The following is an 18,979-nucleotide window of genomic DNA, read 5'->3' as shown; positions in this document are numbered from 1 at the left end:
ATATAAAAATACAAAAAACACTTCTTTCACAGCTTCACAAGAATTACTGGAAGTGACTGTTCAAACTCATATCCCATGTATTATTTACATACCGTTATGTATGTAAAGCTCATCTAAACCAAAGATCAAACATTTAATATACTGTAGCTTACAAGCCCTTCGTTATGGTGGCTGAATTTGTTTTCTATTTTCAGATTTTTTTCCTGTTATTTTTACCTGGTGATCCTGCTTGTAACACACTTCCTGCCCTATGGTGACAACACTGCTCTTCCGTAGATACTATGTGCCAAGTGAGCGCTGTCATCTTAGGGCAGGAGTGTCAAACTCAATTTCATCGTGGGCCGCATCAGCATTATGATTGCCCTTAAAAGGGCCGGTTGTATCTGCAAGATTAGATGTCCAGAGCATCCCCTCCCTTTTACATTAGATGTCAAGGGCCACCCCACCATCAGAAGGTGAGTCCCTCACTCTCTCTTACATCACAGTGCACCCCCTTTCCTTATGCTGCTGCTGGGAAGAAGCTGGATGCATTGCTTGAAAGCAGAAAGTAAGGGTCTGGAATAGGATCAGAGGAGGGCTGGAGTTCTCCTGCAGCTGCAGGAGAGGTGCGAGGGCCACATAAAAATGGCCTGGAGGGCCAGATTCGGCCCGCGGGCCTCGTGTTTGACACCTGTGTCTTAAGGCATGAATTCAGAAAACCTCCGCCTCTTCTCCATGGCATACAAGGAGGTGGCTTCGTAGTTAACACAGTCCACTGTGAACAATGCAACCTGATAAGAACCAGATGTAAGGAGTCAACGCATACATCAATACAGGCATCAGCCAATTAGAGGACATGTGTGATTTTTTTAGACGTAAACATTTTATAACTGTCAGTGCCCGTTCACATCAGTGCAATGCGAGAACCCTGCAAATCCAGTGCGGATTCCCACGTCACACCTGAATTGCACACACACACAGTGGTTCACACTGAGATCTGCAAACCACTGTGGGTGTCAATGTAAAGTTAACGACACCCCAGGATTGGTCAGCAGATCACAGTGCGAACTGTGAAATCGCGCAGGAATCGGATCGCATGTGAACATGTGATCAGATTCCAGTGCGGACCAAAAAGGGTCCTGCACCATTTTGGTGTAAATGTGATGCGATTTTAGCCATACAGTCACAACCACACGTGATGTCTAGCATCGCACTAGTGTGAACTGGCCTCATACTTGTATATTTGTGGTTGTGCAGGTATAACCGAGCTGATCCCGAGTTAGAGAGTTCATGATTTTTCTGGCTTTGTTGACCTAATGATGTCTACAATATTACCAAAAGTATTGGGACACCTGCCTTTACACGCACATGAACTTTAATGACATTTCAGTCTTCGTCCATATTGAGTTGGCCCACCCTTTGCACCGTTAACAGCTTCAAAACTTCTGGGAAGGCTGTCCACAAGGTTTAAGAGTCTGTCTATGGGAAAGTTTGACCATTCTTCCAGAAGCTTATTTAGAGGTCAGGTACAGAGTCCTGACCTCAACCCAATAGAACACCTTTGGGATGAATTAGTGGAGCAAGGCCTTCTCACCCAACATCAGTGCCTGACCTTACATATGCGCTTCTGGAAGAATGGTAAAACATTCCCATAGACACTCTTAAACCTTGTGGACAGCTTTCCCAGAAGAGCTGAAACTGTTATAGCTGCAAAGGGGGGGACCGACTAAATATTGAATCCTACAGACTCGACGTTTTCCCTGTCGAGTTCCTTATTCGGCTGTCAAAAAACTTGTCGAACCAAATTTTCCCATTGCCCGTCGAGGAAATGGAGAACATGCTCTTTTTGGCTCGACGAGTTTCCCGATGGGTTTCTCAGCGAAAAGTGTATACACGACCGGTTTTCTCGGCAGAATACGTCTCCCATCGAGTTTCTTGCTGTATTCTGCCGAGAAAACCGGTCGTGTATACGCGGCCTAAGACAGGGATGCCATGGGGTGGGGGGTGTGTCCACAGCATGTATGTGTGAAGAAGTGTTCCTTGTGAGCTCTGTGAGACCTGCTCGGATAACAGCTCCCACAGCAGCTTACTTGAGGGAGAACTCAGCAGATGATCATGCCCCCTAAGTGGAAACAGACCCTGCCACCACTATTTCTTAGACAGAAATTGCAGCAGTCATTAAAGACCTCTCTAAAGGGAAGAGTCCAGGCCCTGATGGCTTCACCAATGCCTACTATAGTAAGTTTCAATCGCTCCTCTATGGCCTCATCTGTGCCTATTTCAATGCTTTAGCATTGGCACAGTGATGCCCAAAGAGGCGTTGATGGCCCACATTACGGTCAATACCAAACTGGAAGAAGGACCATACTATTCCTGCTAATCATAGGCCAATTTCACTTTTGAACATAGACATTAAAATCCAGCAAAGATTTTACCCAACAGTATTAAACTGATCCTTCCTACGATCGTCCACCCTGACCAGATGGGGTTCATCGCGGGGAGGGAAGGGATAACTGTAATAGAGAGATTCAGCCAAATCATTAGGCTGAGCTGCAGGCTAATAACCCTCCCAGTCTTCTGCTTTCCACAGACGCTGACGCTGAGCAGTCGTTTGACAGTATGGACTGGATCTACCTCTGGATGGTTTTGGCTAGAGTAGGTTTAGGCCCCAAGATGCTTTTGTGGATATTTTCACTTTATTGTTCCCCAGAAGTGAAGGTAAAGGTGAATGGGGTGTTGTTGGACTCGTTCCCTATTCACAACAGGATGCAGCAAGGATGCCCTTTGTCCCCCCTCATCTTTGCCATGACCCTTGAACCACGCATTAACACAACCATTAAGGGCTTTACGTGGGACCGAAGGAGCATAAACTGTCAGCCTATGCGGGTGAGGTCTTATTTATGTTTTGGACCCTTTGATTTCCCTCCCTAATATTATGGCTGAACTAAGACTTTAATCTGCTTTCAAATTTTAAGATAAACTTTAACCAGTCAGAGATTCTACCATTGAGTGTGGCTTTGGGATTGCATACACAGCTGCAAGCCTCATTCTCCTTTACCTGGTGCCAGACATCTTCAAAGTATTTGAACAAGTTGTACACCTGTAATTATGCACCGTTGCTTTTCATTATTAAGGTGGACTTACAAAAATGGGACCGCACTACCTCTTCCTGGATGGGCCGAGTCAATGTCTTAAAGAGTAACAAAGATTTGTTCAATGACCCGGTCTTTCTTCTCAACCCTTAACAGTTTCTGAAATACATCTGGAATGGGAAAAGTCCCCATCTGGCCCATCGCATATTACAGCGCCCTAAAGGAGGTGGAGGTATGGGTGTATCAGTCATTCATAAATATTATGAAGCAATAGCTCTGCAACGAATCTTAGATTGGTACCACAATGTGGCCACTAAATTATGGGTCCCGCTTGACAAACTTAGCTAGCCATAACTTATCTCATGCCCCCTGGCTTCCCTGGGAATGCCGGGGACTGTCTGAGCTGGCCTCTCCTATGGCCATCCAAGCCCTAGCAATCTGGGATGCATTAAATAAGCTGGGACAGCTTGCCCCTCCGATTTCCCCCCTGGCTCCCTTGGGGAGTTTCCTCCGATTCACCCCAGGGGAACATTCCTCCTTTTTCAGGGCTTGGTCAGCTGATGGGGAGATGAGATGCAGCAGCTTTATACAAGATCAGGGTTTATTGCCACTGGCTACTCTGAGAACACAATATGAATGGTTTCCTATGGATGATTGGCACTATAGACAGCTCCAACACTTTTTTTTGCAGCCAACCCCAGAATATTCGCTCCCCTACCAAGGCCTCTACCTTTGAGCCTGCCAGTCCGTATTGAGGAGGCAAAACAAACTTGCAGTAATGGCTGAGAGGAATGGCGGGGAGGTGCAGCAATAACTCCAGCGGGGAGTCGGGAATCTCAATGTCCAGAATAGCCCTGACTTGAGATTGTATGTCTTGCCAGTAGGGTTGTATCTTAGGGCATTTTGAATGGAAAATCCCTCAAAGGTTTTTTTTTTTTGCAACGAAAATTGTATTTGAAAAAAAAAAAATAGCAATTAATTTGTATATTTCTTTATGTCAGTTAAAAAAAAAGTATTTAAGTAAATACATAAATTAGTCCTTTACGTTAAGGGCAGAATTGCTTTTTACGACTCCTATGTATTTAAATACTTTTTTGATACTATGACAAATAAATATACATTTTATATAAATGTATTGCCATTTTGTTCCAAATACAATTTTCACTGCTAAAAAAAACAAAAAAAACAAAAAAAAACACCCTTGAGGGATTTTCCATTCAATAGAACGAATCAGGGTGTGCAGCACCGACAGCTCATGTATATGTGTTATCTATTCTATGTATCTTAGGGCATTCCCACCAAATGTGGAGGACTGAGCCTGAGGCAATACAGTCAATTTTGATCTACTGGAAGAGACCACAAATTCCTATGTGGGCTGATTGGATCCTCTTAGTGAATAATAGAATGGCTGCTGAAGAGTGGATGGCGATGTGTAAAGATCGTAAAGATGTAAGTTCTATAGTATATATGCCACTTGGATACATTACACTGGCAAGGCCACACCAGGCTCTCAGGTGGCTCGACCTATTGCAACCCCCCCCCTCCCGAATGCAAATGGGAGTGCGGTAGCTCCTGACCCTTAGCCAATATCGATCAGGCATTGTACTCACGTTCAGGTTATCGGACTGGTTTTATCGCTGAGTGATGACTTATGTTTTGTTTTATTTTGTTTTGTCCTCCCTCTTGTTCTTCCCTAGTTTCTAGTCCATGTTATAGGGTTTAAGTCACCACTAGCTTCAAGAAGTGATGGGTTACTTGAGGCAATACATTTATGCTTATGTTCATCAGTTACAGTACGGTTATGATGCTCTTTTACGGTCATTATAATGTGAACCACGACTGACACCAATATGGACCTGTTGGTATGCTTTTGTTCCATTATATTATTATACAGGATTTATATAGCACCAACAGTTTGCGCAGCGCTTTATGGATCTTTTTTTTTTTGACTGGTATGTCATTAAAGGTTATGTGCGTGTAAAGACAGGAATTCCAATACTTTTGGTAATTCAGTGTACGTATTGTAGCAATGTGGACGGCACAATGTTTTCTTTGTACCGTTTTTAGTTCAGGCTGTTTCTGTCTTAATTTTATTATTTGACTTACTTGTTAAAGTTCTTTCTTTGCGTCTCGGAAAGCGAATGGTTTTCAATAAAACGTACCCGATTCACAAACAATAGCAAAACACAAAACAAAACCAAACAAAAAAAACATGACATGACAACGCTTTATTGATGTATTTAAACACAACAAAAGAGAAGAACCTAGAGAAGTGGGTTTACCTACACCAAAAAGGAAGAATGGATTTATCGTCTTGGTGTTCGAATTGACAATGGCAGAAAGTGCCAACTGTCACTCCAGTGTGAAAACAAATAATTATTCCATGAACATTTGACAAACACAATTCCAACCTGTGTATGGGTATCGCAACACTGGACTGGTTTGAGAAGTAAGTGGGTGACTGTTGGCCAGAAAATTACATGCATTGGTCAGAACAAAAACACTCTCAAGCATCCCTTTGCCAAGAAAAGGGAATGATCCTTTCACCGTGTATGGTGGCATTATTAATCACAAGATATCGTGCATAGCTGCAGATACATATGTCCCATATACCCCAGGCTGGGTGCTGGCTCCCCGGTTGTTCAATCTCCACCTCAAACTGATGCCAACATTAATGCTGTTTAAATGAAAAATTGGCAGTTATTACTAGTGCTCAAGGGTCCGACAGCTGTACTGAAATCACACCAACGGGGTAGGTTGCACAAATTTACTTAAGGATGTCACAGAGTGTAATTAACCACTCGAGATCCAGTAGATTTTACCACCTTCGTGACCAGGAAATTTTTTGCTAATTTAGCACTGCGCTACTTTAACTGGTATTTGCACAGTCATGTAACACTGTACCCAAACTAAATTGATATTTTTTTTTCACACAAATAAAGATTTCTTTTGGTGGTATTTGATTACTACTGTTTTTTTTTTTTATTTGTGGGATATAAAATGAAAAAAAAAAGACCCAAAATATAAAAACGTCTTTGGTAAAAAAATAAGATAAAAAAAAACTAAGTGTATATTGATTGGTTTTAGTGAAAGTTACAGTGTCTCAAACCATGATATAAATAATGAAATTGTTTTTTTTTTTAAACTAGTAATAGTGGTGATTAGTGAGGCCCACGATCTGACACCGACGTGTGTGCAGTTTTCACTAAGCAATGCGCCGGTTTTTAATCCCTGCTTTGCAGGAATAAAAATAAAATAAAAAATCAACACATTGCTGCTGTCTGTAGAGAGCTCTGTGTTTACCAACACGGGGCTCTCTTCGGTCATTCACTCAGCCGATTATCTGCAGATGCTGGCTATAAATCACTGGCTGGGACCCGCTGATCAGCATGTGCTGCACCGAATGACAGCACAGCTTTTCTAGTCTATGCGCGAGCAGACTCGGATAAAACCTGCGATCTACAGGTACACGATTGTGCCTGTACGAGCCAACCTGCCGCAGTAAATGTACTGCGGCAGGTCAGCCAGCAGTTAAAGAACAAACGCATAATATATTGCAGTTTTCCAGGCCTTTCGATGTAGTGGCTGTATTCATTTTCTAATTCAGCTAAGAACATTTTCAGCAGGTAAATACCTGTTGATCTTACCAGAAATGCAATGTCTGTCACTTTCCGAGAGCCAAAAAGAAAGCACCTTACATTTCTTTTGATCTTTTATCCCCATGTATTCGAGATGAACAAAGGAAAACATGTTGGAAATCCAGCCTGGGTGGCAACCATGACTCCCTTCCACAAATACAGTGAAGGAGTTAGCACAGCCACAGACGAACATGAAGTGTGTTATTTTCAGGGTTACCAAATACATAGATAAAAAAAAAAATGGAAATCAACCGATAGCACTTTAATTAAAATGCATTTTAATTATTTGTATATTTGACCTTTGTTAATAAAACAGTAACCACATTCTGATTAATGATCCTCAAATGACCCTCGGTATGTGGTCTCAAGTCTTTGAAAGTCTAAAATTTGGGAACGTAAAATATTCTAGAAATCTCACTCCAGGCAGTGCTTTATAACCAGACAAGTACAAAGTCAAGGAGAATGCCACGGAGGAAAAAGGAACATTTCTAAATTTTAGCTTCTATAACAGACAAATGAGTTATCCGCTGCTCGCATTGTGTGCGGTTTTACTCTTCTCCACATCAATTCTCTATTCTTTTGTGAGCTAGTGGCACCCAGCTGAATGCAGCATGCTCCTTGTGCCCAGGATGCACAGAATAAGGAGAGATTTCTTCAAAAATAAAAAAGGTTGTTTGGAGAAGGACAGTCTTTTTAACCACTTAAGGACCACCCCATGTACATATACGTCCACAATATGGCACGTACAGGCACATGGGCGTATAGGTACGTCCTCGCCTATTAGCGGGTGGGGGGTCCGATCGGGACCCCCCCCGCTACATGCGGAGGTCGGGTCCGCTCGGGGAGCGATCCGGGACCACGGCGCGGCTATTTGTTTATAGCCGCTCCGTCGCGATCGCTCCCCGGAGCTGAAGAACGAGGAGAGCCGTGTGTAAACACGGCTTCCCCGTCCTTCACTATGGCGGCGCATCGATCACGTCATTCCCTTTATAGGGAAGACACGATCGATGACGTCATTCCTACAGCCACACCCCCAAACAGTTGTAAACACATACTAGGTGCACCCTAACTCCTACAGCGCCACCTGTGGTTAACTCCCAAACTGCAACTGTCATTTTCACAATAAAGAATGCAATTTAAATGCATTTTTTGCTGTGAAAATGACAATGGTCCCAAAAATGTGTCAAAATTGTCCGAAGTGTCCGCCATAATGTCGCAGTCACGAAAAAAATTGCTGATCGCCGCCATTAGTAGTAAAAAAAAAATAAAAAATAAAAATGCAATAAAACTATCCCCTATTTTGTAAACACTATAAATTTTGCGCAAACCAATCGATAAACGCTTATTGCGATTTTTTTTACTAAAAATAGGTAGAAGAATACGTATCGGCCTAAACTGAGGAAAAAAAATGTTTTTATATATGTTTTTGGGGGATATTTATTACAGCAAAAAGTAAAAAATATTGCTTTTTTTTCAAAATTGTCGCTCTATTTTTGTTTATAGCGCAAAAACTAAAAACCGCAGATGTGATCAAATACCACCAAAAGAAAGCTCTATTTGTGGGGAAAAAAGGACGCCAATTTTGTTTGGGAGCCACGTCGCACAACCGCGCAATTGTCTGTTAAAGCGACGCAGTCCCGAACTGTAAAAACACCTTGGGTCTTTAGGCTGCATATTGGTCCGGGGCTTAAGTGGTTAAAGCAAATTGCAAGTGCCATCAACATGTTTCATTTTAAACATTATGGAGCTTATTTAATAGGGCAATGTAAAGAATAGTCAATAGCCTGCAACTTTACCCATAAATATTTGAGCTGTAGTACACACTAAAGTCTTGATGCACAAATATACCCCCAATTGTAGATGTAGGGGGTGCACCTTTATGCAGAAGGCTTTTGAGAGGGGGTTAGCTGAACTCCATCTTCAAGTTCTACAGGCTAAGTGGGAGATTGGCTTTGAAGACCTCGGAGTAAAGACTGCAGAAGTAGATAGAGAAGGGTGGGATTTCCCATATCATTTTACAGACCACCTGATTTGAGGCAGAAGCACACTCTGGCCACCCATAGTGTTGACAATCACCATGTCAAGAGAAAGTCCAAAGACACAATGTCCCTCAAAATGCCAATCGTGTCAGTTACTCAATGGGTGCAACATCATATTCCCAACTAGGCACTTGTGCATCTAAACAAACGGTGGAGTAGCGCTAAAGAGTGAAAGGCCTTCATATAACTTCTAAATCAATGAGAAGGCTACATAAGAGTCCAATAAATATCAAAAAATGTGAACAAATTGATATATGAAAAAAATGAAAAATAAAAAATTAATTAATAGTCCAAACGTGTATCAAATTTGAGTGTAACACACTGCTGTAGCTATGAAGGAAAACTCTGGGTCCAAATGGTAAATATAGCTTGCTGACCCTTACCAGAATGGAAGATCCTAACGGATCTAGTCAGGCTGAAATCCCTGGATCATGCATGTTGGAATGGAGCTTGTCTGTTAAGACGATCCTTCAAGGGGTCACCGATCCGCCAATAAAGCAACAGAACCTGTGATCCGTCAGGATCAATCAAAGCAGAGGGGATGTGGACAATGTGCAGTCATGGAACGTCTCAACCAATAACATCGAATTCACCAGCAAAGGTCCAATTACTCAAATCGCGGTGACGTCAGCACGTCGCCTCCCAACGTTTCGTCTACACTAGACATGGTCACGTCTAGTGTAGACGAAACGTTGGGAGGCGACGTGCTGACGTCACCGCGATTTGAGGACTTTCGTTCTGACACACCGGCCGGCTTTTTTATCCTCGCTGACATTTCTACTCTGAACTGTAAGTGTGCTGCTTGTTTTTGCATTAAAAACCTCTACGGTATCACGCTATGTGAGTTTTCCTTTCTCACACATAATTGGACCTTTGCTGGTGAATTCGATGTTATTGGTTGAGACGTTCCATGACTGCACATTGTCCACATCCCCTCTGCTTTGATTGATCCTGACGGATCACAGGTTCTGTTGCTTTATTGGCGGATCGGTGACCCCTTGAAGGATCGTCTTAACAGACAAGCTCCATTCCAACATGCATGATCCAGGGATTTCAGCCTGACTAGATCCGTTAGGATCTTCCATTCTGGTAAGGGTCAGCAAGCTATATTTACCATTTGGACCCAGAGTTTTCCTTCATAGCTACAGCAGTGTGTTACACTCAAATTTGATACACGTTTGGACTATTAATTAATTTTTTATTTTTCATTTTTTTCATATATCAATTTGTTCACATTTTTTTATATTTATTGGACTCTTATGTAGCCTTCTCATTGATTTAAAAGTTATATGAAGGCCTTTCACTCTTTAGCGCTACTCCACCATTTGTTTATGATTTATATGTTTGTATAACATTTTTGAGTTAGCGGCTTTATTTTCTTTTTCACTTTTTGGTAAGCGCACTTTTTTACTTTTTATACTTGTGCATCTAAACAGACAATCGTATCATGCGAGATTCAGATTTAGATGCTTTTAAGCCAGGGTTTGACAAATTTGCTTAGAATCTAGGAGCCAGCTAAAACAGTTAGGAGCCAGAAAACACGCCCCGTCCCGCCAAGCTCGCGCACAGAAGCGAACACATACCTGAGTAGCGCCCGCATATGTAAACGATATTCAAACCACACATGTGAGGTATCGCCGCGATCGTTGGAGCGAGAGCAATAATTCTAGCCCTAGACCTCCTCTGTAACTCAAAACATGCAACCTGTAGAATCTTTTAAACGTCGCCTATGGAGATTTTAAAGGGTAAAAGTTTGACGGCATTCCACGAGCAGACGCAATTTTGAAGCGTGGCATGTTGGGTATCCATTTACTCGGCGTAACATTATCTTTCACAATATAAAAAAAATTGGGATAACTTTACAGTCTTATTTTTTAATTAAAAAAAGTGTATTTTTTCTGATGAAGTGGGTGCGGTCCTGCAAAATGCATTGAGACTACAACTTCCACACAAACCAATAATGTTTTATCACATTGACATTGGTGAAATTGTCTTTTTATCATGACAATCTATGTGGAATTGTATTTGTCTTGTGTAAATTTAAATACATTTGTTGCACTTTTTTTATATACTTGAGGTATTATGAAACGTGAAAATACAAAATAAAAAAATCAAAGTCATACAGATAAGTCAATAAAACTGTCAAAATAAACGTGTATAAATCAAAAATAAATCTGCAAAGTGATTCAATTCAAGAAAGTTTGCGATTAACAGTCAACACACATTTGTAAAAATCCAAGTAAACCACTCACATTTCTGTCAGTGTAGTCACCTTCCACACTCACCCATGATCCACACATGAACCGAGCTCCGCATAGCCATGTCCCAAGGAGCTTGGTTCATGTGTTGATCATGGGAGAGTGTAAAAGGCGACTACACAGACAGTTGAAACCAGCGTGGGGGTGGTGAGACTGGGATGAGTTGTTGCCCGATACCTTCCCATTTAAATGCAATGTACAAGATGATTTTAAATGTGATTGGTTTACTTGAATTTTAATAAAAGGTTTTATGGGATTAGTGTACTACTGGAGGCTTTTTGTTTTCTCTCACACACATGCAATGTGATGAGACCTGCCGATTGTGGAGTGATACTACCGGGTGGATGTTGACCTAAAAGCTTATTTTCCTTTTCATGAGAGTGAAAGGCAATTCAATCTGGTGAGTGGATTTCCATAGAGGAGACAACTCTATTTAATTGCACTGGTGGTGGATATAAGGTGTATTATTCCTAGCTCTACTTACATAGAGTTGACTGTTAATCACAAACTTTCCTGAATTGAATCACTTTATTTTTGATTTGTACTGTTATTTTGACAGTTGTATGGATATAGAAATTACATCACTTGCAGATATAGGATTGTCCACTGCATAGTAGCAGTGGTTGTGATGGAATTGATTATTGGTTGGTACACCAATATTAACACAAAATTTTTTAATTCATTATTGAAGTAGCAGCACTGAACTATTTAACACTATAGGTGATTTTTGGAATCCTAAGCACAGTGAAACACACAAGAGTTTCATTTTATTAAAAAATACTTGTCCCACTCATAAAAGTCCCCATATTCTAAATCGCCATTTCCCTAGCGGAATCATAAGCGTATTTCGACAGAGGGGGGAATATAAAGGTACGATATAGTGTTAACACGGAGCTCTGCAGCTGTCGTGCAGTCTCTCAAGGCCTACACATCTATTGTAAGCAGCAAGAAATTACCATGAATAGTCTATTTGCACAATAAGGTGGGCATCGCAATCCTGCATGGCCTTCGTGATTTCCTGCAGGCTAGGCTTGGCCTGTGCACCTGCTTCATATTCCTCTGCTAGCTGGGGGTCCAGATGAAATTTGGGTTGAGGACTGTGGTGTGGAGGAGAAAAACTTTCTACCGCAGACACAGTGAGAAAACCTAAGTGTTCCAGAGGATTTTAGACAGTGAGAAAACCTAAGGGTTCCAGAGGATTTTAGACAGTGAGAAAACCTAAGGGTTCCAGAGGGTTTTAGACAGTGAGAAAACCTAAGTGTTCCAGAGGATTTGCACACCGGAAAATAGAGCATACAGTGTACAGGATTGGCTACACAACTGTCTGGAGAGCACAGAGTTTCTTCCAAGTCCACCATTAGGCCACCACTGCCCCCAACCTAATACTGCTGAATAATATATAACCTCTTCCTACCATTTTTTTCATTTGTAACACGCTGAAACCAATATCCTGAGAGGGAGGAGCCTGCTGACAAGGAGGTAAATTGCCCAGCAAAAAGACATTGAAATGGTCTGAGATTTTGCTTAAACCACATATTCACTTGATGATCAATTTACTTTAAGCTTCTAAGAGCTACGTATTTTTTTTTTTATTATGACTAAAGACCCAGGGAATTTATACAAAAGTAACAAAAAAGCCAACAATTAAAGGGTCACTAAAGGAATTTTTTTTTTAGCTAAATAGCTTCTTTTACCTTACTGCAGTACTGGTTTCATGTCCTCATTGTTCGTTTTTGCTTTGAAGTAGCTGTAATTCTGCTGTGATCTCCACACTTCCTGGTTGTCTGGCTCCTTATAACCATCATACTGGGATATTTTCACGGTGGTCTAAGCTGTCATTACTGTGTGTCTAAAACTCCTCAGAACCAATCAGATTCATTTTAAAAACAAAACACTGCCCTGGATTTGTTTGTTTTTGTTCTGTGAGTCTTCCCGACTCACCTCTCACCCGGAACTTCATGTATGTACCTTTAAAACCGAAAGTGAACTAGAGGCACATTATACGATAGATTAAATTCAGTTTTTTATCATTTTTAAAAGGAATCAGTTAACTTTTATGTCTCTATACCCAATAAACAGTCATTTCAGCAAAAAAATGTTTTTCCTTTAGTGACCCTTTAAGTCTGTACATCCCACATTATAAAACTGCCGTTGATGTCAGAGAGAGAAGTTAAGGTTTAGTGGGTACATCTGCCCATTATTGTTTAACTCTCAAAGATATATGTGATCCCAGAACTACAGCACACAATACTTTTATTCAAACTAAAAATAAAAAGTTGAAGACCATTCTGCAAGGACACGTAGTCTCTGAATAAATGTAATGTCAGTAACTCCACCATTCTAATAAAGAATCGGCACCTGTCCTGTCTCCAAGTGAATTGATTTTTGATGAACTGGAAGAATAATGGAGATTTAGTTTTGACATTTACTGTGGATACCTACACACTGACCTCCAATTACAACAGACAAGGTTAAGAGAAGCAATATGTTACACAGTAGTAGGATGATCAGCCAAGTGACCATAATCCACAACAGTTCAGACCTGAAATCGGCTGCAGATCCCATGTTCTTTGGAATGATTAACAGGCAATATAAACCAAGGTGATTTCGATTTTAAAAACCAAAAGATGCACAAATACTGACAGTCTACTATATATGGAATCTTGCTAAACTTATGTATCGGCAAAAAGAGCTGGAGGAACGACACAGTAAATGAAAATGAAGTGCATTTCCCAAGGGTCCATTCTGTGAATACAGATTGGAAGGAGACAGGCGATGGATGTGTTCAGGAAGCAGGTGAGAAGAATGGGTGATCCAGCTGGTATGTGGCTATGCTCCAAGTACACTGCTGGTACAGAGGAGGCAGTCAGGGCTGGGGGACACAGCTGGCATACTGCAGATTAGTGCTCAGCGAGCTCAGTGCAGCATTGACGGGAGCAGACATGTATCACACTCTGATTTGAAAAGGAGACAGAGCGGATTGTAAAATGTGTCCTCAGTGCAGCTAGAGACACACAAATAGGCAGCAGCTTGCTGGGACTGTACATAATAAGCCTGGACCCATCTATAGACACATTAATTAAAACACAGACATGATTTCCAGACAAAGTTATTTCATCTCAACTAAACTACTGGGGGAATTCTTTTTTGCAACAAATATTCACTCTACAAATTACATTACAGGGAGTAATTGAAGCAGTCAAAAAACATGTAAATATTTAAAATAACAACATAAATAAGAATTAAATAAATAGACTAAAGCAGATCTGCATGTTGGTTGTGCTAGATGAACGTCACCTGGCTACAGCTGAACTGAGCAATGTATGGTGGTAGGTAGGTGCCTGTTGGTGGCCAATAGCTAGATTCACATAGAGTTAGGCCGGCGTATCAGTAGATACGCCGACCTAACTCGGAATCTGCGCCGAACTAAGTTTAAGTGTATTCTCAAACTGAGATACACTTAAACCTAAGATACGACGGCTTGCGCCGTCCTATCTTGGGGTGCAATATTAAGGCTGGCCGCTAGGTGGCACTTCCATTGCGGTCGGCGTAGAATATGTAAATCACTAGATACGCCTATTCACGAACGTACGCCCGGCCGACGCAGTACAGATACGCCGTTTACGTAACGCATTATCAGGCCTAAAGATATTCCATCAAATAGTTGGAATAGTAATGTTCAAGTATGGCCGCCGTTCCCGCGTCGAAATACGAAAATTTTACGTTGTTTGCGTAAGAAGGACCGTGCGGCGTACTTAGCCGCAATGCACACTGGGAAATGTAGGCGGACGGCGCATGCGCCGTTCCAAAAAAACGTCAATCACGTCAGGTCAAACCAAATTATCATAAAACACGCCCCCTCAACCCATTTTGAATTAGGCGCGCTTGCGCCCGCCGCATTTACGCTACGCCACCTAACTTAGCAGGCAAGTACTTTGTGAATCATGTACTTGCCTCGCTAACTTACGGCGGCGTAGTGTAAACACAATACACTACGCCGCCGCAAAGTTAGGGCGGCCTACCTGAATCTAGCTACAACTCTTAAAAGGTAAACTCAGGAACCTTAGAAAACCGGTCTGGCCTCCCAAGTGATTACAATACTTCTGACAATTCAGCCATCTCCCTCATCTGACAATCAGTAGGCATTATCCAGAGTCAGCATCTACTTTGACTGAAGACTCTGCCACAATGGAGACCTGGTCATGTAAATCCTAGGGCCCGGGTAGTTTTCACTGAACACCAGTGGATTGTGCCAATCCAGGGATTCAAGCAGGTTTAGAAAACATTGGCAGCAATAATTAACAATTTAAAGCCTCTTACACGATCCGATTGTTGGCAGGGGATTGTTGGTTGACAGACTTTTGTCCTAAAATCTTACAGTTAGTACGCTCCTTTTGACAGCTGTTGTCCAACTTTCGGCCAACAAATGTTGGATGGCATGCTAGTACATTTTCGTCACACAACGGTTTGTTGTCAGATTTTTGTATGGTCAGTACACAAATCCGTCACACGAACACGCATGCTCGGAGTCGATGCTCATCAAACACGAAATTAGCAGAAGGGGCCCAAAGGGTTGCGTTTAAGAGCCAAAATTCATAGTAGTACATCACTACATTCGTTGGCCGACAATTGTGTACCGTTAGTATGCAAGACAAGATCCAAGCATACACCCTGAAGACAAAAATCTGACGCTCGGTTGGCCAACAAACAGAATCCTGTCTACAAGGCTTAAGGCTTGCCCACCTGCTGTAAAAATTACAAGGTAGTCCTGCAGGTCCTCTGATTTTAGGGGCTTATTAACAAGTGGCAGCCTTTGCCGCTCCCTGAAGCAATCCAGAGTCCAAGCAGATGTGCGTTGAGAATTTGCCTCCTCACCACCTGTTTTAACCTTGAAAATCCCAAACCTGTAACTGTGGGCATTACACGCAGGTGCTCCACTGTCCCATTCACTTGAATTAGTTGTGCTTGGCAGAAGCACCGGCCACCAAATGTGACAGGGGTATAACTTTTGCAGCAGCCACGAAGCAAAGCATTGTGGCAGCATGTGTACAGCCAATCCGCTGAAAGTTCTCTCTCAGAAGAAACTGTGGCACAACTGCCTGTTTCTAGTGCCCACCATTGTGAATGAGTTCTAAAAGAGCACAGCCAATTAGGGCATTTTTGCTGCTGGTCTAGCCACCCAGCTGGGAATGGATTCATATCAGTAGCCAGAAGGGGATTTAATCTAACAATGTTTATTAACGATACAATAATGCATTATATAAGTGGATTAAGGTCACAAAATATACAATTAGGGTGCCACTATCGGGTAATGATACTCTAGTGCAGTAGTCTCCAAACTGTGGTCTGGGGGCCGGATACCATCATTTGCTTTCCTTTATCGGGCACTATTTTTCCCACAGATGCGGCCGATTCTCCCAATGACACTATTTACTCCCTCTTAAACCATTAATGGGGTATTGCTTACTCCCACTAACAGCTAAGCATTTTCTACTTCCACCAGCCAGTCTGCTGCCCCACCCCCCCAAAAAGCCTGAAGGATAGTAAATTGCCCCTTTATTTAGAAAGCTTGGAGATCACTGCTCTAATCTGTGGTACACTTTTGCCTTAAAATGGATATTGTACTCCCCAGCAAGTTATCTTACGATTTGTAGAAAAATGTCAAACTATTACAGCATTCAATTTAAAAGGAAAAAAACATTAAATTTCACATTAACAAAAATGTCTCCTACCTGATTTTAGAATTACAGGTCATTTCATTCTCTGGGTAATGAATGTCTACAGCGTCTTGGATAACCGTACCATACTCGTACACTTTAATCTTCTTAGTCACACCAGCAATGGCAAAGTAATCACAGTCTCGGTCAAACTCTATGCTGCAAAAAGAATAGAATTTTGTGTTATTAAAAAAAAAAAAAAAAAAAAAAAAGACTTTAAGAATGAATACACAACGTTAAATGTGAACTGTTAAGAGTAGCACAATGACAAGCAATGCTGCCTTTCAAAATAGAGGTCCTTGGTCAACTTCTTACAAAGTAGACAATCTTCATTAAAGTCATACTGAAAGCCCTGGCTTATATGAGCTTTGCCAAGATGCTCTACTTTCCTTCCAAGACACCCGGACACAGTAGCAATTCTAGCAAAGATTCCATGGAGAAGGTGGAGGCTGGAGAAATCAGAAAGGGGGCTGGGCTGTAACCTGGCGCCCCAGTGAACTGCACTTTGGGCGGCTTTGGCCAACATAGCTTTGGAGGGAGAGCAGGAACTGCCCTTTGTCTACACATCCTATACGCGGTGCCGTGTTATACATGTTTAATGTGAGAGATTTCTTTTTTTTTTTTATCTGTAGTTTAAAAAAAAAAAAAAAACACACTACTGGTGGTCTCTGCTTTTTTTTAATTCATAGTCATTTGAATCCTGGAGAAGTTCAATTAGAAGAGAAGGAGAACTCTGGGGGTATCTGGCAAAGTAAAATAATGAGGCACTATTAAGGGTCATACACATGGGCCGAATATCAGGCGGCATTGGCCAGGTCAATAGAAACCGGTCGACATTCTACTCGTGTGTATGGCAGCTGGTTTCTATCGAAGGCGCTTGACCAAAAAAGGTCTGCTGATCGGCATCCGATTAGCACTCTAAGCCAATGGCTAAGAGTGCTGACCGGTTTGTTCAGGCAGGGAGGGGGGTGGGTCTGGTGCAGGACTGTCCCCCTGTTCAGCCCACTGGGTTGTGTATATCAGGCTTTAGCCTTTGTTTAGTAAGTGGGGTGAGCGACTTTCCAACTTGAGATGGAGGGTCAACACTTATTTGGATGAAGTAATTTGGAACAGGTACTATCATTTTAATAGTCACTGAATATATAAAGAGTTTTGAATTGTGGAACAAAAGGACGGATTTCCTCATCATACAACATTTATAACTAAATGCACACAGGATACAACAAAGTTTGGAACTTGTGTTACAAAGGACTTTATAGGTAACATTACACTGACATACACATTAGAGGTCAATATTTTGGTGCTGGGATCCCTAATTTTTACAAACAGTCCTCAGAATGCAGACCGGTACATTTTGGATTATGTAAATATAGAACTATACTTCCTCCTCGATCAATACAGGATGATTTCGCAGTGGATTGTAAAGTAATTGTTTATGATAAAAAAACAAACAAACACACACACACACACACACACACACACACACACACACACACACCACCTGTTACCTCCTCTGTGTAATGGTTTTGCACAGAGCAGCCTGGATCCTCCTCTTCTTGGGTCCCTCCCTCCTGTCGAGTGCCCCCACAGCAAGCAGCTTGCTATGGGGCACACAAGTCACAGCTCCCTGTGTCCATTAAAGTGGTTGTAAACCCTTACACTTTTTGCTACAGGAAAGCCTATAATAAAGGCTTACCTGTAGCTACCCCGGATATCTCCTGAACAGTTTAGGAGATATCCCCTGTATTTGACAGTACAGTCACAATACAAATCAATACAGGAGGGATCAGAGGGCCCTGCTCATTAGATCCCTGATGTAAAGCGCTGCACAAACTGTTGGCGCTATATAAATCCTGTAAAATAATAATATTTGCACGTGCTGTTGCTTTCAGTGACTGCCGTTTCCGGCGGGTCCCCCGCGCATGCGCGAAAGTGATGTCATCACGGCTTCAGCAAATCACAGCGCCGTAGAATGATACCTGGAAGTAACTTTGGGGACGAATGTCGCCGGCCGTTGCTGTGTCGGGCACCGCAGCGGCGGCTTCAACCCCAGGTGAGTATTACATAATGAGCTAGTTAGCTTATAATGCCTCTTACAGGTGTTAGTTTTTTTACTTATTTTCAAAAGTGGGCTTACAACCACTTTAAAGACACGGAGCTGTGGCCAGCCTCGACCTCTCTTTGGATTGGCTGACTGATGTTGATTGACAGTCAATGGAGCCACTGCTGTGCCTCATACCAATCAGGAGGGAGAGA

At 42.0% G+C, this 18,979-nt stretch overlaps 1 protein-coding gene across 4 annotated transcripts in view; it reads right to left on the bottom strand.

Moving 5' to 3' along the window:
• Positions 1 to 18,979, bottom strand: part of COP1 (COP1 E3 ubiquitin ligase) — a 277,841-nt gene that overhangs the window by 122,516 nt on the left and 136,346 nt on the right. For all 4 annotated transcript variants that reach the window (XM_040360368.1, XM_040360369.1, XM_040360370.1 and 1 more), the window contains one exon: positions 16,739 to 16,882. In XM_040360368.1, the coding sequence (XP_040216302.1) occupies positions 16,739 to 16,882 (144 nt within the window). The remainder of the gene's footprint in view (positions 1 to 16,738; positions 16,883 to 18,979) is intronic.

This window comes from Rana temporaria, chromosome 7 (assembly GCF_905171775.1).
Source record: "Rana temporaria chromosome 7, aRanTem1.1, whole genome shotgun sequence".
NCBI classification, from domain to species: Eukaryota; Metazoa; Chordata; class Amphibia; order Anura; family Ranidae; genus Rana; species Rana temporaria.
Note: the sequence above shows the minus strand (reverse complement) of the source record. Positions and strands in the feature narration are given on the sequence as shown.